General features: G+C 51.1%; 8 protein-coding genes across 8 annotated transcripts; 5 read left to right on the plus strand and 3 right to left on the minus strand.

Annotated features, from left to right (window-relative positions):
* Positions 1 to 1,748: 1,748 nt before the first annotated feature.
* On the minus strand, positions 1,749 to 2,303 carry Z517_02023 (uncharacterized protein; the record flags this gene model as incomplete). Its single annotated transcript, XM_013431134.1, has 1 exon — positions 1,749 to 2,303. The coding sequence occupies one exon, from the start codon at positions 2,301 to 2,303 to the stop codon at positions 1,749 to 1,751; it is 555 nt and encodes a 184-aa protein (XP_013286588.1).
* A 1,804-nt stretch (positions 2,304 to 4,107) lies between these two features.
* Z517_02024 (uncharacterized protein) lies at positions 4,108 to 4,813 on the plus strand (the record flags this gene model as incomplete). The annotated part of the gene is made up of 2 exons (XM_013431135.1): positions 4,108 to 4,503; positions 4,556 to 4,813. The coding sequence occupies 2 exons, from the start codon at positions 4,108 to 4,110 to the stop codon at positions 4,811 to 4,813; spliced, it is 654 nt and encodes a 217-aa protein (XP_013286589.1).
* A 1,288-nt stretch (positions 4,814 to 6,101) lies between these two features.
* Positions 6,102 to 8,027, plus strand: Z517_02025 (uncharacterized protein; the record flags this gene model as incomplete). Its single annotated transcript, XM_013431136.1, has 4 exons — positions 6,102 to 6,374; positions 6,456 to 6,645; positions 6,711 to 7,289; positions 7,351 to 8,027. The coding sequence occupies 4 exons, from the start codon at positions 6,102 to 6,104 to the stop codon at positions 8,025 to 8,027; spliced, it is 1,719 nt and encodes a 572-aa protein (XP_013286590.1).
* Positions 8,028 to 9,044: 1,017 nt separating this feature from the next.
* Positions 9,045 to 10,712, plus strand: Z517_02026 (uncharacterized protein; the record flags this gene model as incomplete). The annotated part of the gene is made up of 2 exons (XM_013431137.1): positions 9,045 to 9,184; positions 9,248 to 10,712. The coding sequence occupies 2 exons, from the start codon at positions 9,045 to 9,047 to the stop codon at positions 10,710 to 10,712; spliced, it is 1,605 nt and encodes a 534-aa protein (XP_013286591.1).
* Positions 10,713 to 11,655: 943 nt separating this feature from the next.
* On the plus strand, positions 11,656 to 13,122 carry Z517_02027 (uncharacterized protein; the record flags this gene model as incomplete). Its single annotated transcript, XM_013431138.1, has 1 exon — positions 11,656 to 13,122. The coding sequence occupies one exon, from the start codon at positions 11,656 to 11,658 to the stop codon at positions 13,120 to 13,122; it is 1,467 nt and encodes a 488-aa protein (XP_013286592.1).
* A 676-nt stretch (positions 13,123 to 13,798) lies between these two features.
* On the minus strand, positions 13,799 to 14,038 carry Z517_02028 (uncharacterized protein; the record flags this gene model as incomplete). The annotated part of the gene is made up of 1 exon (XM_013431139.1): positions 13,799 to 14,038. The coding sequence occupies one exon, from the start codon at positions 14,036 to 14,038 to the stop codon at positions 13,799 to 13,801; it is 240 nt and encodes a 79-aa protein (XP_013286593.1).
* Positions 14,039 to 17,377: 3,339 nt separating this feature from the next.
* Positions 17,378 to 19,195, plus strand: Z517_02029 (uncharacterized protein; the record flags this gene model as incomplete). The annotated part of the gene is made up of 1 exon (XM_013431140.1): positions 17,378 to 19,195. The coding sequence occupies one exon, from the start codon at positions 17,378 to 17,380 to the stop codon at positions 19,193 to 19,195; it is 1,818 nt and encodes a 605-aa protein (XP_013286594.1).
* Positions 19,196 to 19,315: 120 nt separating this feature from the next.
* Positions 19,316 to 20,455, minus strand: Z517_02030 (uncharacterized protein; the record flags this gene model as incomplete). Its single annotated transcript, XM_013431141.1, has 4 exons — positions 19,316 to 19,566; positions 19,637 to 19,970; positions 20,061 to 20,309; positions 20,351 to 20,455. The coding sequence occupies 4 exons, from the start codon at positions 20,453 to 20,455 to the stop codon at positions 19,316 to 19,318; spliced, it is 939 nt and encodes a 312-aa protein (XP_013286595.1).
* Between the last annotated feature and the right edge of the window lie 264 nt (positions 20,456 to 20,719).

Genomic DNA, 20,719 nt, shown 5'->3' on the forward strand with positions numbered 1-20,719 from the left:
TGCGTGTCACCAACTCCTTCCAGTGCTGTTGCCACTACGTCTCGGACCGTAAGTCGAGCTTGCCAGCGCTTGCTTGCCAAGGTGGCTGCAAAACTTTCGAGTCTCGTAGATTCCTCAGGGGACACATCGGGAGCGAGCGACTAGCATCCCCGTGAAAGGCGTCAAGACCCGCTTCGAGGATTGCATTCTCTTGAATACAGGCGCCACAAATGGCAATGCACGAGTTATTGTGGCGACTGTCTCGAGAAACTTTATTGACGGTAGCCTGTTCACATTTGTTGTCACCAGAAAAGGTCGATATGTCCGTACACATCGTCTGTCGGTGTGAAGATCGAGAAGTGATGACGGCGGCATCAGATCCATGTACTTAAGGGTCCTGCAAGCCGTTCAAGGTTTCTTGTGAAGCCGAAGCAGAGCTGCTTGATACCGCGCTACAACCACCATAGCATAGCCTCGAATGCTGAGACTTCTTCTTGCTCCATTTGTGAGTATGCTAGAACATTCTTCTGCCGTCATTACTTTGTGTCGAATGGTTACGACGTCCTTCAGTGAGATATCGCAATCGTTCAACAAAAAGCTCTTGCAAAATTCGAGGTGATGATCTCGTGGCAAACAGTGTCAGGGCAACGTTCTCGTGTATTTCGACGGGCAGAAAGACGATGTGAGCCGATAAGATCCTTATGCAATCGATAAAACAGTTGAAGCAGGATATACTGCACAGATAAGGACAAATCGGCAAACTATATGCCTCTTAAGCTGTTGCCGCTTCCAAAACTGTGTAGGACTCGATTAAGCAAGACATACTTAGACAATATGATATGCATGGAATTTGGCAGGAGATGTTGATCAAGACCGCCGGATGCTTGGGGTGTGAAATGGTTTAATATTCATGACCTCATTAATGTAAGTTTTGCTAAAGGCGTCAATCCATCTAGTTATACCGAACTCTTCTAGACGGTGGCTTTGTTTCTTTTCATGTCCTGGTTCAGAAAATTGCGGAGATTCGACCATGCCGTCTCGCATTGAGGATATAGGAAGGAATGAGAGTGAACGGGTTAGAGGTGAATGTGGGTGGTCATGTCTCTAATTTCAAACGTGGAAGAGGATGAGACAGGCACAGTGTGCAACCATCTGTGGAAAGAGAGCATCTGGAGGTCAAGCTGAATGCACAGCTTTTGGCCGTCGAGCGAGGAAGCGGGGAGGCAATAGTGAGTGTGTCTGCGTGGGGGACATGCCCATTTAGCGGTAGCTGCTTGACAGAGTGCATGTCAGGCTGTTCGGCGGTCTTCCTGAGTCATGATGAGACATGACAAAGGTTCTATGTTGGTATTGCAGTTGGGTTGGATTGGGGAGCAGAGAGTGAGAGTTGTTTACGATGTTCGTTCGGTGTGGGAACAGCTCTCGGCAAACCTTCTCTATGAAGGTGCTGTGAATGATTGAGGTCTGACAAATTCAAATGACACACACCGCCGAAATAGGGACTGGCGGCTCCCAGAATCTCTCCGACACCTCAGCCTCATGAAATATTCGGGGCGCCGTATGCTTCTTCTCCTCACAGCGGTATTTCTTTGTTTCCCAAGAGTGTCTCTTAGGGACCCAACAGGAGGTTACTCGACTTTCAGCTGCAGTTTTTCTGTATATCAGCAGGACTGGGGAAATTCAAAGGTTTGTCTGCTCACAAGATAAAATCCAAAGTTGGAAGCAGGAGAGAATATTCTAGTAAAGATTACCAAAAACGTTGTAAGATCTTATATTTTCTGTTGTCTCGCATCAATGAAGAGTGATTTTCCACTTGCGAGCAGCTTGCCCTGCCCGTCCTCGATCCTCGCCTTGATCCATGTTTTCCGCCCTTGTCGCTCGATCGGCCATGCGCGACACAGTATCACCCCTGGCGTGTCAATCGGCGCCTTGTAATCGACTGTCATGGTAGCTGTCGACGGTGCCATGGTCTGCGACACCATTGACGCCACAGTTCCAGTCATCTGATCCAGCAACAAGGCATTGAACCCTCCGTGTGCACGACCCGTCTTGCCATCGATCCCAGGCCCAAGGGACAAGAGACAACAGTATTCCCAGGGAATAATAGAATCCGGCTCTGCCGTGCGTCGCTTAAAGTTGATTTGCGCGCGGATACCGTCGGCGGTGTAGAGCGTCTGTCGGAACATACTGTTGGAGAGATCTTTGTTAAACGGGGGATCATTCCGATAAGGGTGCTGATAGGGTATATCGACATCGAAGATGTCAGACTGCAAAAGGTTCTTGCACCAAGGAATATCAAAGTCTGCGTGAAGTTTGGACACCATGGTTGTTGAAGCAGCTTTTGAGGTCTTTATGTTGTTGGCCGGAATGATTTGAGCAATTGACCGAGAAAATGAGAGGAACCGAACCGCTAGCTCCCAATACTTCTATCCGCAATGCTCTAAAGCTGGGGTGGCTATGACTGAAAGAGTGGCAAGCGACACGGCGTTCTTCCAACAAAACACGATAAGAAATACAAGGCAATGGTGTTGGGACAATATTTCAAAAGGTGGTAGACTTCAACCCACCTTGTACCTGATGAGCCTCGGTACATCCACATTTAGCAACCCCGGCGATACCGGCCCGGCTCACCTTGGCAAGTTTGGCGCAATTGCCTCCCCACGTCCTCCGACACCAATGCGGGGGTGGGTGGATAAGTTCGCCTCTTCAGTTTCATTCGCGCCTTTACCCTAGCCTGCCAGACTCCCACACCTGTCTAGGTAGGCAAGGCTCTCGAGTCGAGATTGTCGGGCGCTCTCTCCGGGACCATCTTTTTCTAGACACACATGCTACTCCATACACGATTCATCGCACATTGATCGCGTCCGAGGTTGAAGGCTGAAAATAGGATCAACAGGGTATCATTAGTTGCAGTTGCCAAGGAAAGAATGGGAGTTTCAAGTGTCATTATGAAGGAATTACGGGGAAACAAGCGAAGGACACAAGTCTTGATACTGGACAGTCTGGCCACCGACGCAGCATCATCATCCACCGAACGATGACATTGCGGCGACGGCGACCTCTCCAGAGCCATCGCTAACTTTATCAATTCCACAGTTGCTGATACTACCTTGCGTGGGGACCCCGAAACCTCCCAGTCCTGCGTCTTCAACGCCAGTCATCTCCCAACTTACCGTCTCACGAGCTTGATACGTGGTCCTGTGTCTCGGTACCACCATTCTCGGGTCAGCTAGTCAACCGTCATCGCACAGAATTCACATCGCGTGGTGGGAATAGACTCCGGTATCTGCGAGGACAAGGACAGGTACAGGAATATTTGTTTCCAGATCAGCCACAGACGACGTTGATCTCTGTCGTCGAGGCTGTTAGTTCAGGGCACGCTCTCAGAACCCGTACCTGATGAGGATTCCGCTCTCAATGGCCTTCGCCTCCAACGGGCAGCAGTCTGGCCTGGAGCCACCCAAACTTAAGACCAAAACGCATGTCTGGTATATGCCAGTCTCACAATTAGTATCGACTGTAGTTGTGTGATATAAATTCATTCGGTATTGTCACAGTCGAGAACGCTCGCTTCGTAGGCGAGCTGAGAAGAAATAACAAGTAGTCAGCCAGCCACAGAGAGCCCCAGTTCAATGATTAGTACCTGAATAGGGATGATTTTGCCGATGCCCAAAGTATAAATCGGGCTAGACTCACACTTTCCTGATTCGGTGCTAGATGTCCTTTTGTCCACCTCAATGAGGCTAACAACGGGCTAGACACCTGCCTATTGCGGCCGCGGCTTTGGCCGATATCGGTATCTAGCAAGCGTTCTAGATCGCCATCCTCTTCCGGCGCTGTATCCAGTTGCGCCCCGGACGGCTAAATGGGTTTAGGAAGCTTCGATATTCTAAGTAGGACTCCTGGTTCTATACGAGATGCAAGGGGACATCTCGATGGCCAGACCTAGCCACCGTACTCGAATTTTTCAATATATAAGTCCCTGGAAACAAGCTTCTCTGGCTACCAGCAGCATTTCTTAACGCGTTATACTAATCTTCTCCTACTGCATTGCATTCCACGAAACACCACTCTGGATTATTTAACTCGGGTCCCAAACCCAGCTTGCACCACGAGCAGGTGGGAAATATGAAGCTACTTTCCTTTCTCTTCTTGCTCGGCGTCGCCACTCTCGCCACAGCTGGAGCCTGCAACAGTGGTATCAATGCAATCGCCGTCCCTCTACTAAAGGGATATCCCCCTGCGCAGTCCTTCTGTAGCGCAAAATACCCTCAGCCAGTCGTATCCGTTACATTCAAGGATAAACGGGGATATATTCGAACATCTTCCACAACGACAACCACAAGACACTCCTCCTCGACTACCACGACGACAACAAGACTCCCATCAACTACGCCCACCACTTCAAGAAGTGCGACGACGACTCAGGACGCCAAGGCATCGCAATGGTCTGTCTTGGTGTCCGAGGCTGGAGCAGCTTTATCGACCTTCTGCTCCTGTATCGAAACTCCCAGCACCAAAACTGTGAGTCGACGGTCAAAGTGATAGATGCGCTGTTGCTAACAAATGCTTGCAGGTTACTCCCATGACGACGACAACAACAACAACCACTACTACCACAAGCACGATTCCGACAACGACGACTTCAACGCTTGCCTGCGTCCCACAGGGGGGCGTCTGCAATGGAAACAACGAATGTTGTCAGACTCCAATGCAGTTCTGCTTCGGGGCATCCATTGGTGCTGTATACACGTGCAACACTCCGGAACCCACGTCATTGAAAAAGAGAGATGTACCTGCTACAAGCATGATTCGGGGGAGAAAATATGGTTAAGCTGGGGGACTCACAAGGCGATGGCTGGCGCATTTGCTTCAACCGTCCAGTGTCATGAGTGATCTTATAGTAAAGATGTCGTAGGACGTTACCACCACCTCGAGATATGAACCTCTTTGCTGTTTCCTTTTGCGCGACCCAGTTTGCTCCCCACCTTTTGTCTTCAACAGCTTCCGGAATCTGAACCTTTGAAGATAAATTATGTAAATTATGCAATATGGGGAGAAGTATGCAAACAGTTATGTAAGTGTTATGCAGTACCATACCGAATCCGTCTCCCCTTTTCTTGCGGCGGTGTACCCTCTCCTTGCATATATTCCAGATGACGGTAATTGACAAATCAAAATTAAAAAAAAAAAAAAGAAAGGAGGCGCCTCAGACATGTAGGGATGTGCCCAATTTGCCCAATCGGCTCGTCTATACCGCGGATCTTCAGGCTGCCTCTTTCACAAGGAGTGAAGCGACCTCGGTAAGTGAGCATCGGCTATCATAACCCAAAATACTGAAGCATTGTGACCTGCGATACTGGGCTCTGGCAACATCAGTATTGCGCAAAGGGACCAAGTCTCATGAGCGAATGCAGCGCATCCCCAGTAGCTCCCCTTCTCGATATCACTGGCCCCTTCATGCCCCGATTTCCCCTTCCTGCCGGCAACACAAGTACTAGTCTGCTAAAGGTACCTGGGCTAACCTCCAAACATCTTCAATCTATGTATACCACCAAGACCGCAGACGATCAAGACGATCCCTCACCACCAGTTCTGAAGCAGTATTTCAGACAAACAAATACGAGAAAGGCTTCAATGAGCTGCTGTCAGGATCTATGTGCCTTCCTCATTGATACTCGGTATCAGATCGGCCGGGCCCGGCTGAAGGCATTGCTTGAATCCTCTCCAAGTTATAGAGGCACGAATAGGCATTGAGGACCCATCATGGCAACCTCGGTGAGGGATCCACAGTTACTGTGGGCCGTTTAAGCGGATCTGGGGAGTGAATCTAGACATTGAGGATATCGTATCCCCCACTCTTTACGCAGATGGTGCATTTCGTTTCACATGCCATATGGCCAGGTATTCGCTCGCTAACTCGGATCCATGTTCAACAGCGATGGTCCGGCCACTACTACTCGTAAGCCCAAGGTCCGAGGCAAGATAGTACCTAACACATGAAGTCGTGTTATTGCTTCGACCCAGCTTTGGCTTTTATATAGGAATACCGTGGCCCCTGCCCTTCTCGTATCGCAGGGTTCTTTGCTAGCTTATTCCCTTTCCTGAAACCATCGCAAACAATGGCGATCCTCAGCAACACGACGACGCATGCCACAGAGGGCAGACCGGGGAAAGGGTTCGAGCAGGACCGACAATGGAACTGGAGGAACTTCTGGATCTGTTTCGCCCTTGCGAGCTCAGGCATGGCGGCATTTGGCTACCCATCCTCGATCATCGGCGTCACCCTCGCACAGCCATCGTTCCTCTTCTATATGAAGCTCATCGACCCCGCGACGGGAGAGAAGGCCCACAACGCCGACTCTCTGATCGGGGCCATGTCTGGTGTCTTTCAGGTTTGGGAGAATCCCGCAACATGGTTTCGTGGCCAGGCCAGCCCGTACATGAGCCTTGACTGACCAATTCATGACCAATAGGCCGGAGCCTGTATAGGTGTCATGATGGCGAGCGAAATCATGGACAGGTGGGGACGAAAGGCAGCAGCAGCATTCTGTGTGGTCACGAGCCTCATTGGCGGTGCAGGTCTGACTGGTTCGGTCAACACGACCATGTTCATTATATTCCGCTTGATTGCTGGAGGAGGAGCATGGGGGTTCCTTACACTCAGTGCGTTGTCCATCACAAATGCCTGGGCCGGCAGCTTGCGGCGGCGATGCTGACTTTTGCTCAAGTTCCGGTCTACATGGCCGAGTTGGCACCGCCAAAATTGCGAGGCTTCTTTGTCGGCCTGATCGGGGTGTTCATCAACGTCGGCTACTCCATCGCCACTTACATGGGTCTGGCTTTCTACTATGTTGAAAACAACCCGGGCGCACAATGGCGAGGGCCTCTCGGTCTTGCGCTGATTTTCCCAGCCATCCATATGCTAGTCGTCTTATGGGCGCCAGAGTCGCCACGGTACCTGTTGATGAAAGGCCAGGTCGAAGACGCCAAGCGGATCGTCATGGACATCCACAAAGTGCCCAACGACCCGGATCAGGAATACGCCCGTGGCGAGTTTTACCAGATGCAGAAACAGGCAGAGTTCGACCGGAGTCTCGCGCCGACGTACCGGGCCATGTTCTTCAAAAAATCGTACCGCCAGCGGAATCTGTTGGCCTGTGGTTTCGCTTTCCTGGGGCAGTCCACCGCGGTCCTGGTCATCAACAATTATGGTCCTACGCTGTACGGTGCTCTTGGATACGGCACCGTGGATCAGTTGAAGCTCCAGTGTGGATGGATCACCATTGGCAACTTTGCCAACCTTTTCGGTAAGGGCGTTGGCGAAGATACTTACGAAGAAACAAGATCGGGACTAACATCGTGCCACAGGTGCTGTGATTATAGACAGGGTGGGTCGACGCCTTCTCATGCTCGGAGGCATCTTCGGCTGCTGTATTTGCCTGATCATCGAAGCCGCCATCGTTGCCAACTTCGCCAGCCCGGTGCCCACGACGCCGAACTTCCCCGCGCTGCGGGCCGGTGTTGCCATGTTGTACCTCTTCCTCCTGTGCTACGGCTGCGGCGTCGATGTCGGTGGCGTCGTCTTCTACAGCGAAGTCTTCCCAAACCATATTCGGGCAAGGGGTGTGGCGATGGCCATTTGTGTGACTTCTCTCGCCGATCTCATCTACCTCCAAGTGGCCGCCACGGCATTCGCGAACATTGGCTGGAAGTTCTTCCTCGTCTTCATCATCATTTCCGGCCTCGGCGGCATCGTAGCTTTCTTTGTAATACCAGAGACGAAGGGATTGCCACTCGAGGAGATCTCCGCCATCTTTGGAGATACCGACGAGGTTGTCGTCTACTCGGAGGATATCCACGTCGACCATCAAACGCATGATCTCGTCGTGGACGTCCATACTGGCAAAACGGTTGGGGACCCTGGGGTGGAACCCGTCCGGAAGGTAGCAACAGAAGCACCAGGGGATCAAGGAGACAACAAAATGGAGGCAGCTCATGTCGAGGGTTCTGCGTTGATAACTTCATCGACAGAAAAAGACACCTGAGTGAAACGCCTAGACTTCCCCAGGTCCACCATGTGTATTTACCTCTAGACTCTATACCGATATATTTATCCCTGGACGGACGTGACCCCACAAAGGTGCAGTCTCCGCTCTCCGTTCTGGAAAATAGCAGCTCTGGCTTTGACTGTTGATCAGGTTATGTTTGTTTTTTTGACCGACGCGGCGAGGGTGCCTCTTGTCCTTGTATACGAAAACGGGCGAGCTGTACACGAAGTCTTAAGCCGGCCCTGCGCGGAGGTGTCTAAGCCAGAAGAACGGCCGAGCTGGAGGGAAGCATTATGAAGCTTTACGTTTTCTGGTGAACAAGATTGACACAGTGCCCATTCGGGTAACTGGTAGTCCCCGAGGCTAGTGGAACCATCTGCCGATCATAGTCGACATGTTGGTACTAGTGTGTGAAGCTTGCCGAGGCCCATCCGAGGCCGGCTCAATTCAGAGCATCGAGCATATTACACTCTGAAAGAAAGTAGGCCGGGTTGATTAGAATATGTATTAGAGCCCACCGAGCCCCATCATGCCACTCTGTACATCTGTCCTCGCAGCAAACTTCCGCGGACCGTCGCTGCCTTATATCAGCACCCAACAGCGGGTGGCTACGGCTGTCGACCTGTGTCTACCTTCAAGATGAATATTAACGATCAGGGTTTCATTCAACACGAAAGTATTAAAGTGCAGATTGTGTTGAGACTGACATGTGTGTTCTGCCACTTCCCCAACTCACAGAATAGGACGAAACCTCACCATCTAGTGACGACTTCAGGTGCCTGACGCGGCTACACACATGTCACACATGTTGTTGAATCTCCTCACTCCGCACGAACACACCACGCCATGGTGAGCCTCGGCAGGGGTGGGTTTGCGCGGAGAAGTGCGGGCATCGCTTGCGACCAACATCACTCTCGCTATCGTTTTCATAAAAATGTATGGAAATCCTCGATCATTGATGTTGTATCAAAAACAATCAACCTGACCGACGCGACCGAGATAGTCTTTTCCACCATGGCCACCCAACTCGACTTCGACGTGTTGATTATTGGCGCTGGATTGAGTGGAATCTATTCCCTGTATCGTATGCGCCAGCTGGGATTGAAAGCCAGAGTACTTGAGGCTGGCACAGGCGAAGGAGGGACATGGTATTGGTTGGTGCCACCGGATGTTGTTGAGTAACCAGGGATCGTGGACGAGGTTGACTCTGTCTGCAGGAATCGATACCCCGGCGCCCGCTTTGATTCTGAGAGTTATTCTTACAACTACTCCTTCTCACAGGAGTTGCTGGATGAATGGAGCTGGACGGAGCATTTTGCCCCTCAGCCCGAGACGTTGCGATATATTCAATTCGTCACCGATAAGTTCGACCTGCGACGAGATATGCAATTCAACACCGAAGTCCAATCGGCACATTACCACGACGACAGTCGATCGTGGGAACTGACTGACGACAAGGGTAACCGATATACCTCGAGGTTCCTGATCACTGCGATGGGTATTTTGAATAAACCAACCCTCCCCAACATTCCAGGTCTCGACGACTTCAAGGGACAAGCCTTCCATACCGCCCGCTGGCCACGGGAACCTGTCAGTCTCCAAGGCAAGCGGGTGGGAATAATCGGCACCGGGGCCACGGGAATACAAATCATCCAGGAGATTGTGAAGACCGTGGGCCATTTGACAGTGTTCCAGCGAACCGCGAACTGGTCAGCTCCACTCCGCAACGCAAAAATCACGCCAGAAGAGATGGACGAAATCCGTAAGCAATATCCCGAGATATTTAAGAAGTGCAAGGAATCAGCCACTTGCTTTGTGCATCCAGCAGAGCCACGGAAGTTGGCCGACGTGTCCGAGGCGGAAAGGCTGGCACATTGGGAAGACATATACTCGCGCCCGGGGTTTGCTAAATGGGTCAGCAACTTTCCGGATGTCGCGTATGACCGGCAGGCAAATGCTGCCTGTAGCGAATTCTTCGCCAACAAAATCCGAGAAAGGGTCAAAGATCCCGTCACGGCAGAAAAGCTCATTCCAAAGGACCACGGCTGGGGAACGCGACGGATCCCAATGGAGACCCATTATTTCGAGGCATACAACCAAGATAATGTTCGATTAGTCGACATCAAAGAAGACCCGATCGAACGAGTGACAGAGAAGGGGGTCAAGACTCGCAGTGAAGAATTTGAGCTGGATATTCTGATTTACGCCACTGGTTTTGATGCTGTGACAGGGTGTTTCACTGCCGTCGACTTTCAGGGCGTTGGCAACAAGAAACTGAACGACGTCTGGAGCGAGGGCCCCCGTACACAGCTAGGTCTTTTCGTGCACGGATTTCCTAACATGATGATGGTCATGGGGCCTCACCAGATGTTTGGTAATATACCCCGAAGTATCGAATTCGCGGTTGACTGGATTGCCGACTGCATAAGCTATTGCCGAGACAACAACATTACACGGATTGAAGCGACTGAGAAGGGAGTGGCAGAGTGGACTGACCATGTCTACAAATGTTCCGAGGGCCTGTTGACAAACGAGGTTGACTCTTGGATGACAGGGATCAACAAGAACCTTGCTCACAAGCAGAAGAGGACCATTGCACGCTACATGGGACCTGCTCCGGGGTATAGGAAGAGGTGTGATGAGGTTGCTGCAAGGAAATATTCAGATTTGGCCTTGGCTTGATAGTATGGTCCGTTGGCCACTGTTATGGCAAGGCACAAGTTTACCTTTGTGTTCTGATGAGAGCGAGCGGTGTTTTGAGCTTGTCGGAAGGGCTTGCATTGTCTCTTTGGCTGTTGTTAACAGCACCGCATGCTGTAGTCAGTTTTTTCAGATAGGCCATGGTTAGACCCCGAGGCGACGCCTCGACCTCTATGTGGTTCTGAGAATTTGCTTTAAGTCGTGAAATCTTCTGTGAAAAGAGACTTTCGGCCAGGGGCGGCGTGAGATTAGCATGGTAATTAGAAGTTGATGGAAAATAGAATCGGGCTGCGGCGGTGCAGGAAAGGACTGAGTTGAGTTGAGGAGCTAGAATCTGCCCACTTACATGTAGGTGAGTCTGGGCGTCAGTAGTTTAGGTGCTTTTAGGTGCTAGGAACCAGCCCGGAAGGTACTTATTAGGGTCCTTTCTAAGTGACAGGCGTGACAGATGAGCCCCGTCTAGATACCTCGATTGGCGCTCCCAAGGCTTTTCGCTAAGTAATTAAATAGGGGAACCGACACCTGCCTAGTAAGTTAGGGTTATAGGTAAAGCACTCACCCTCTGTCAATGTCTAGTTGCCGCCACCCGTCCGCCTTCACTCTTTGCATTCATGTCATCCTTCGGAATAACCATTATCAAAGACGCATCCTTGAAAATGCTCCCCATCCCCACTGGACAACTATCATCCAAAAATCCCTCAAGGGAGAATACACTCCACTCCTTGGAGATATCACACCCTCGGCAGTCATTTGTCTCTGCTGCGGAGTTGTGACTATCTCCGACTCATCTCATAAGCATGAGGACGGAGCTGGTCCAGAAAAGGTGGCTCATATGACTCCAAAACTGTGGTTGACTTTGGCTATATCGTGGTTTGGCTGATAGAGTTCTCGATTCGACTGAGTATCCCGAACTTTTTTTGGCAGGATGGCCCAGGAATATCAGCTCTATATCAACGGCAAACAATGCCAGGGTGGCCGCCCAAGCGAAGACACGATCAATCCGTACACCAATAAACCTTGGGCAAAGGTGGCACAGGCATCCGTCGAAGATGTACAGGCTGCAATTCGAGCGGCTGGGGTGGCCTTTGAAAGCTGGTGCAAAGTTCCTGGTGTCCAGAGAGCCAAACTGCTGAACAAGCTGGCCGATCTGATCGAGGAAGAAGCTGAGTCGCTGTCCATAATCGAGTCGTCCGACAATGGCAAGATTCGACGCGAGACAAAGAGCCAGATGTTCTTTTCCGCCAGAAACTATCGGTTCTTTGCTGGGATGGCCGACAAGTTGACTGGCGAGGTGAAGCCGATGGACAATCCGCATGTCTTCGACTATACCATGCGCGAGCCTTATGGTGTTTGTGCTTTGATCACGCCGTGGAACAGTCCCATTGCTATCCTCACCAACAAGCTGGCTCCGTGTCTCGCAGCAGGAAACACGTGCGTGGTTAAGCCCTCGGAGTATACATCAGTGAGCACTCTATATTTCGCCAAACTTGTCGAGAAGGCAGGATTCCCGCCTGGTGTATTCAATGTCGTGACGGGAAAAGCAGAAGTCGGCAAGGCTCTAGTGACCAACCCAGCCATCGGTCGCATCAGTTTCACAGGCAGTGTCGATATCGGCCGCATAGTCGCTCAGCAAGGGGCGCAGAATATTGTTCCCGTAACGCTCGAGCTTGGAGGAAAGTCAGCAAACATCATATTGGATGATGCTGAGCTTGACCGGGCGATCCCAGGCAGTGTCGCAGGTATCTTTGCTGCGTCGGGCCAGACATGCATCGCGGGCTCACGGCTACTGGTCCATCGGTCCGTCTACGATACCGTCGTCCAAGGGATTCTGGAGCGGATCAAATCAATCAGATTCGGCGATCCGCAAGACATGACCACAGACATTGGACCTGCTGCGCACGCCGCACAATGGGAAGCTATACACCAACACATCGAAAAGGCCGAGAAAGCCGGCGCGAAATTACTGGTGGGCGGGAGAGAGGCGAGCAAAAAGATCGGAGGACTCTTTGTCGCGCCGACAGTGTTTGGCGACGTCGATCCGAACAGCGACCTCGCGCAAAAGGAAATCTTTGGGCCCGTACTCGCAGTGATCCCCTTTGATTCGGACGAGCAGGCCGTCAAGATCGCCAACGGCACCATCTTCGGCCTCGCTGCCGGAATCTGGACCATGAACATCCGACGCGCCCATAAACTGGCCAGCCAACTCAAAGCGGGTCAAATCTGGGTCAATACATACCGGGCGGGTGCCGCCATGGCTCCTTTTGGCGGGTACGGACAAAGCGGATATGGCAAGGAGCGCGGTACGGAGGCATTGCTGGAATATACACGCATCAAGAACGTCATGGTCGACCTCAGCGACGAGGTGAGGGATCCATTCACTATCAAGGTCTAGACAACACATGGGTTGTATGCAGACCAACACATCAGAAATGGACCTTTCGATGTTCACCGCCTGCATCGCTCAACATCTACAAACATGCGGCCGCTGTCGAGCGAGAAGATGGGAGGAGAGAGAACAGGAGAGGCCACCAAAGACCTGGACCGAACCAGAGGGATGATTCAAGTCTCCTGCAGGATTATGGTGGATATATATATTCAGTAACGGCTTCATGTCAGCGGCTGAGACGTACAACGACCATCGCAAAAGCAGTCAGTTAACAACGCTTTTTTGGTAGCGAGATAAGAGAGACAAACACCGTCTCAACCAGCAGACTTGTTCCCGCAGCGAGTACATCCATCCCCAACATGTCCCAACCAAACCCGATTGTTATCGCTATCGACTCGCAGCTGTCAAAGGTGGTGCATTGTAAGTCCTCGCCGTGGCTCTCGCTTGCTTGTTTGACTTGGTTGCTCCGATCCCAACATTCACAATACCAACGCACTCTGCTTCAAAACCGATTCCAGTCAGATGCCACATTAGACATCTAGGTTGAGTCTCGCCCATTCCATAGCTAATTTTCAAAGTGGAACCCCATTGCTTGCCGCATTTCCAGAACCGTTCGAATACTGACAATATGTTCGCATTGTACGCGATATGGTCGAGAAGCCGCCCTGGATGACCTTAACACTCAGACAGACCCATATAGCTGAATCCCGGGTAGGCGTAATCCACGGAAAGAAGTGCCATGTCCCTCTCTAGGGCTCAATCTAATTGACGTCCGCTTGTTATGTAAGACGATAATCTCTTCTCGAAGCCGTTCTGCGTTTTTCATGGCTTTCTTCATGATCTGAGGGAACATATTACCCTCGGACTGCCATCTCTTGATGTTGCCCTCTTCTTTGGCCAGCTTCTTTATTTTGACAGCCATTTTCTGGCAGATCCTGCAGTTGCCGGCGACCTTTTTAAGATTGGTGTGGTCGAGGAGGGTCGCAGGGCACCTCTCTCCGATATGATGTTGTCGTGCACATCGAAACTTCATATTCCCCCACCTAAAGTCGCCGCATTGAAAGTCAGTCCGTTCAAAGTGACACATATTGCTTGTTGCTATGTCAATATCTGAGCACTGATGGTGTAAGGCTGTCTTCGCAAGATTTCTCGAATCTGTGATCAGGGTAAATCAAACGGGATGAATTCCCTGTACGAAGATAGGGCTCTGCCTTCTGGCCGCAAAGGAAGCTCGGCTCAGATAGACAGCTGAGCAAGATAGCATAGCATAGATAAATCAGGCCGGGATCACTGGTGGGCGACGACATTGAATAGTAGTCCTTGCGAAGGCTGTGACGTCTTCTCTACCTTCCAGCTCAGCATGAAAATGGTGGCGTTCACGGCTTCACGCTCCGCGGACCATTCAACACAGTGGTGGTCGTTGTGGGCTTCGAGATCATTGGGGGCGAGCTGCTGTGAACTCTGCAGGAAGAGCAAACAAGATGTGTCTTCGTCCCTTGCATGTGGAACGGAAGGACGGGAACACTGAAGAAAGTCACCCACTCCCCGACGTCTCGCTAGACATTTTGACGTTGTCCCAATCACGAGAAACGTCAATTGTGCATTGTCCTTAAGGTTCGCGGAACCTGTTTCCGAGCGCATCTTGCATTGCCTTTGAGAAATGGGACCGAAAACAAGCCCTGACGATCGGACGAGACGGATAGAACAGGTCGTGGGTTGAAGAATAAACATTATGCCATACCGAGTGTTCCATCGCATGCTAGTGACATACATGTTGTCAGCAGCTCTGGTTGGCCCATCTCCATTGGTGTGATCGAAGGCGAAGGGCACCCAGGAAGGAGACTCAGCTGTAGTGACATCGATAGGCATCCAACAAGGGTTGTCCGATGGGTGATAACTGAAGAATGAGAAGTGAGGGAGTCAGTACCTCGTAATTGGTTCGATGACTTGGTCACTCGCAGCCTTGGCGCATGATGCGGCCGCAGAATCGATCCCACAAAATGACCAAGAAACTTCAGCTGATCGAGCCTGTATGCATGCAAGTCAGTTCTATGCTGACACTGCAAGGTAGTGCCCAATCGAGCGACGCAGGACAGTAGCTCCTTGTCACATTGATCAATCGTCTCAGAGCACACAACCTCCTCCACCATCGCACTCCTCCTTGCCTTGCCTAGTTGTCATCCTCCCGCCCATACGCTCGGTGCCCACGGCGTGCAAGATTTGCTTAGAGAACTGGGGTCAACCTAACACGAGAAGAGGGGCTTGACGGAAGTGGACTGGCTTGCCTTTCGTCCCAGGGACCTGGATCTCCCCCTAGCCTGCCTGCCTGCGACAAGGATCTACACCCACCACAAGCAAGACGAATGTCATCGCAAGATTGCTGCTGCCCATCATGTGGCAAAATGTGCGTCGAGGATAATGAAAGAGATGGCTCAGGCTACCTCGAAAGCCCGTGTGTTATCACACAGCAACCCAACACCGTATCACAGCGCTCACAGCAAATGCACTAAGGAGAGACGGGTCAAACCTCTCATTAAGAGTTCGGTCATTTCTTTACCCGCATTGGACATTGCAAACCCGTTGGTGTAAAAGTAGAAACATGTCGTCGGTGGCTTGCGGACCACCGACTGGGACTTGGGCTTCAGTGGCATAGGAGTGACAAAACCTCTCACGATTCTTCAATGCTTGCTCAACAGTGACAGCAATCACTGTGCCCTTGGATGTGGTCCCGATCCAGTGGAACTGGAAGCCGAATACCGGACCACACTCTGACACTCTACCGGATCGCCTGGGGCTTGCTAATGTGGACTGCCACAAGCACCTGGAATTTAGGGTCAGAAAAGGCCAGGCTTGCCGAGATAAACTCTGGGCGGCGCCTTCGGTGCCTCTGAGTGGTTCCACTGGTGCTCCAGTCCCTCTCGACCTGGAGTCGTAAAGTACTGTACCACCAATCCCGTCGCGAATCTTGGAACAATTGAGGGCGTCAACACTCTGTTCCTGCCAGCCGAGCTGTAACATATTCCTCCTTGACTCGTCAGCTTTCTCTTGCTGAAGAAATGTCTTTGGCATCATGTCCTCCCGTCTCAAGGCGCTCGACCCTCATCCAGCAGTTGACCAGTCGGGCAGACTGCCATCTGCTCAATCTCTGCCCATCTTCTGCGCTTAGTCTTCTCTGATCGTGCCAGAGACGGCCTTGGGCAATGCGATAAATTCTGCTGGAAGCAGGCAGTGATGGGTATTAGTCTCCTTAAAATCCAGAAAGATAGCTGCCTGCATAGGCTTTGCCATGCTGAAGGTCGAAACGGACACACAGGCAGGGAGAAACGCTTTCCGAGTAAGTGGTTTGGCTAGGCAGTCTACAGGAGATCTATGTCTCTGCTGGCAAGCATGAGGGCATCCGGATCAGACAGACACAACAACAAGAAGGTAAGCTCACATGCCATGACTTGATCCGCATCAATCCCGTCGATATCTCCTGGATGATATAAGCAGCACGAAGCATTGACAATTCCAACGAAAGACTTCGCTAGGTCCTCTATTTTGCGAGGACATAAAGAATCTTTAAAGGGGTTCGATGATTGAACAGATGAGCCTTCCTTGGATCATCAGAGCTGACTCGACTGCTAGGGCAAGAATCCCTTCAGAAACATAGTTTCTAAGATCATGTCAAGACTAATGTAAAGCAACCAGGTCTTTTGACTCGGCAGCAGCCCGCTCCTCATATGGCTGTTCTTTAATGAGAGGTTGCCTGATCGAGCGCATGAATAAGCGACGAGCGACTTCCAGACAGGATCATGCGTAGTTGCATGGCTTGGTGGAAACAGTTGACAGTATAAACAACAAGTTCATGATCCATGTTACCATGGTGCCATCTCCAAATTTTTGAGCGAGAAAAGAAGTCAGGCCTTCCAGATGCTCGGATGCGGAGCAATCTCTTTTCCGCCGGCTGACTGACATCTGGAACCCAAGCCAGTTCGGCCGCATCGCTTGACGGTCAAACCACTCACAAATCGACTTTGCGGTTATCCAAGTGCGTTGCATGTGCGAAACGGGCACAATTGGTCCTTTGATCGCAATTTATCGGTAAGGTTCCCTCCCGTGGTAAAACAAATGTCACTGCTGTTGCGTGTCAGCAGACCCATCAACTAGCACCTTCTGAACTCGTCACAACCTCCTTGCTTTCCATGACTTCTCTATCACAATAAACCTGAACCAATTGGAACCGCGGCCCACAGACTACTGGCAAATAAGAAGCTCGTCAATGGCTGGGAAGACCGAAGGTGGATGCTGGACTTGTCGGCTTCGCCGCAAGAAGTGTGACGGCGCAAAACCCAAATGTAGGAATTGCGCCTCCTTGGAAATCCCTTGCCACAGCAGCGCTAGCAAGCCAGAATGGATGGATAGAGGAAGACAACAGAGAGACATGACGGAGAAACTCAAATTGCAGGTCAAGCGACGCGCCGGTGCCCGGGGAGCGAGGCAAACAGTGCCAGAGTCTACAAATGAGATGGGAGGCCGGAACTTCATCATAGAGTCAGGACAGGCAACTTTGCAGGACCCTTCACGGCTAGGTCGCGAGACTCAGGCTTACACGAAACAAAGCAGTAGTACTACAACCTCCGCAGCCTCAGAGGCATATGTGGCACAGTGGATGACATCCGTCCTTGGATTTCTGGACGACTACGAGCAAGTCGACGACCAAATCCCCATGTTGGCACGCGGTCGGGACTTCGATGTCGACTTCCTAACGAAGTATTTGGACTATGTGTTTCCCCTCTTGTTCCCGTTCTACCAGCCCGGCCTTCATGAAACGGGCCGTAGTTGGGTGCTGGCACTTTTGAGGCGCAACAAAGTCGCCTTCCATTCCGCGATGAGCTTGAGCATCTACTTCTTCATATTCACGTTGATTGATACATACCCAGAGCAACATGGTGCCTGCAAAATTCAGCTCTGGAAAGAAGTAGGGAGGCAAACGGACAGGTGCTTTGAAATGATCCAGCACGACATACATGACCTGAGCCATCGTGGCCCACAAGTGATACTCATTGAAAAGGCGCGGGTGATGGAGAGCATTATTCAGTTCCTGATCTTCGAGGTGGCACTGAGTAGGTCCGCGAACTGGAATCTACATCTTACACCAGCTCTCGCACTGTTTGAGGAGATCTGGGAGAGCACCGCCGCAACAGCGTCTGAACCCGGATTACTTGCCGCTCTAGAAACAATGGCTGTACCTCTCCAGTTTGGCGTCGACCCTGATGGGTGCTACATTTGGAGTCCGGAACAGGCTGGATTCCGGTTCTTCACTGGCCTCTTGGTCTTCATCGACATTATTGCCAGTACAGCCCTGGAACAGCCGCCTCGGTTGCTCGACTGGCATCCACTTCTTCTTGACGTTCAAGACAATGGCGAGACGGATTTTGGCAAGGTTCCAATACGACTGTCGAATCTGATGGGCTGTCAGAACTGGGTACTGCTTGCGGTCAGTCAGATAATTGTTCTGAATGTCTGGAAACAGGATATGAAAAAGGTTGCAAGGCTGTCGATGATAGAGCTTGTTGATCGGGCGAGCCAGATATCTCGTTCTTTGAATGATGGAATTTCAAGCCTCGACGAGCAAGCTCCAGACTGTGGGAAAGCCAATTCTCTCAACTTTCGTTCCTACTTGAACCCTGGTCTTTCTGCGTCGGGGAGGACTTCTACGACCACTACACGCATCTGGGCGTACGCTGCCCACCTGTATCTAGCAGTCGTTGTTTCTGGCTGGCAGCCATCCACCACAGAGAGCCGCGTCGGCGTGGCTGGGATTCTCGCACTACTGCAATCAATCGACTCTCCTGATCATCTTCGGACTCTTGCTTGGCCACTCTGTGTTGCAGGCTGTTTATGCGAGGGGCCAGGTCAACAAGAACAATTTCGACAATGTTTGACAAGAGTAGACAAATTCACCTTGGTTGGTGGATTGGGTGAGGCTCGCAAAATTATGGAAAGGGTATGGGAGAGCCGAGAGACACGAGATGGACAAGAGTGGGATCTTGCAGCCTGTCTCCGAGTTCTGGGCACACCTGCATTGCTGGTGTAGGGGCTTTCGTCGCTAAATCCCATCTTGACTCTGACTTGGAAACACAACAATCCCAGACACTACCATCATATATGATGGTGTTGAATTCTCAGAAAATGAATGGTGGGAGCTATACGGAAACTATTTGCCAACCCAGACACTGAGCATCTCTCTGACCGTGGTTGGTTTGATGTCTGGGAACTTGTTGTTGAGGGTTGTGCCATGGGGGAAATCAAACAAGCCTGCCGTCACGTACAGTCCGAACTTGCCGAAGTATTGTTGGAAAAGCGGTTTGGGGAAGTAAGGGTATATGGCAGGGTGAGAGGGAAGCTCAGTGATTTCACCTCTTGCCAACTGCTCAACACTGTCATAGGTCACAGTGAATTTTGAGCCTGGTTGATATATCGCTTCAGGTCAGTATTTGTGTGGCCACCAAAGAGTTTGCGAACCAGATAGACTGACCTCTCATCTCTTCGGCAATTGCCAGAAACTCGTTCCAGGTCACCTTGTCTCCATAGCAAAACAAAGACTCGTCCCAGTGTTCCAGGTCGAGAGCTGCGACGACAAACTTGGCCAGATCCTTCGTGTAGGTGAAGCAAACGAGATCATTGCCTGTACCTGGTATCGCTGCCGCCTTGTTGGCCATGTCGACGACAAAGGAAACTGGCGTCATGTGGGTTTCGATATAGGGTATGCCGAAATAGTCCAAGAAGTATCCATTGTGGACTCTGGTCCATTCGAGGTCAGTCTTCTTCAACTCAGCGATGGTTGCGAGACGATGTTCGTGCTGGGGCAGCTGCAGGTCTCTGGATCATTTGTTAAAACCGGTCAGTCAGTATCTCCCTCGAAAATTGGCGGTTTCAAGCTGGAAAAGATGGCATATAACTAACTTCTCAGCCGGCGCCACAGTCCCATATTCACTCGCAATGAAGCGTTTTGTTGTTGAGGCTTTTGCTGCTGCCTTGACGAGGCTGATTTCAGAGGCACCCTCGACAGGACCCCTGACACTGAGGGCCGAGATGACAGTTTCGACGTCGTTGGTCTCTAGCAAGTGAGAGACTGAGTCGACATCTTGGTAGTCCACACCAAAGACCGGGACGCCGATGTCCTGTGCCTTGGATTCCTGAGGAGTAGGCTGGTGAGCGGTGGCCAGAGGTATAAGATACAATTGCTTACTTTGCGTGCCAGAACAATGAATTTGTGGTTTTGGCTCGCCTTCAATGCATCGACGATGGTGCGGCCGACATTACCAGTGCCCCCGGCGACAGCAACTGTAACCATGTTGGTGATATGGCGGGAGGACGAAGAGAACTGGGTGTTGAATGTAAGGACAGAGACTGAGATACTTGGGTTCAAGGTTCAAGCTGAAGCTGAAGTTGAGAGATGAAGAAAGTCTGCTGGTCAGTCTCACTGTCCCGGAGGACATCTAGCAGTATTTATACTTGTATAGCCTCTATCATACCCCTCAAGGTAGCAGCGCAATTTGTCAGCTGTGATGCTAGACTTCATCATTGTAACAGGGTAATTGAGGCTTTACTGTTGGAA

The sequence above is a fragment of the Fonsecaea pedrosoi genome, assembly GCF_000835455.1.
Source record: "Fonsecaea pedrosoi CBS 271.37 unplaced genomic scaffold supercont1.2, whole genome shotgun sequence".
NCBI classification, from domain to species: domain Eukaryota; kingdom Fungi; phylum Ascomycota; class Eurotiomycetes; order Chaetothyriales; family Herpotrichiellaceae; genus Fonsecaea; species Fonsecaea pedrosoi.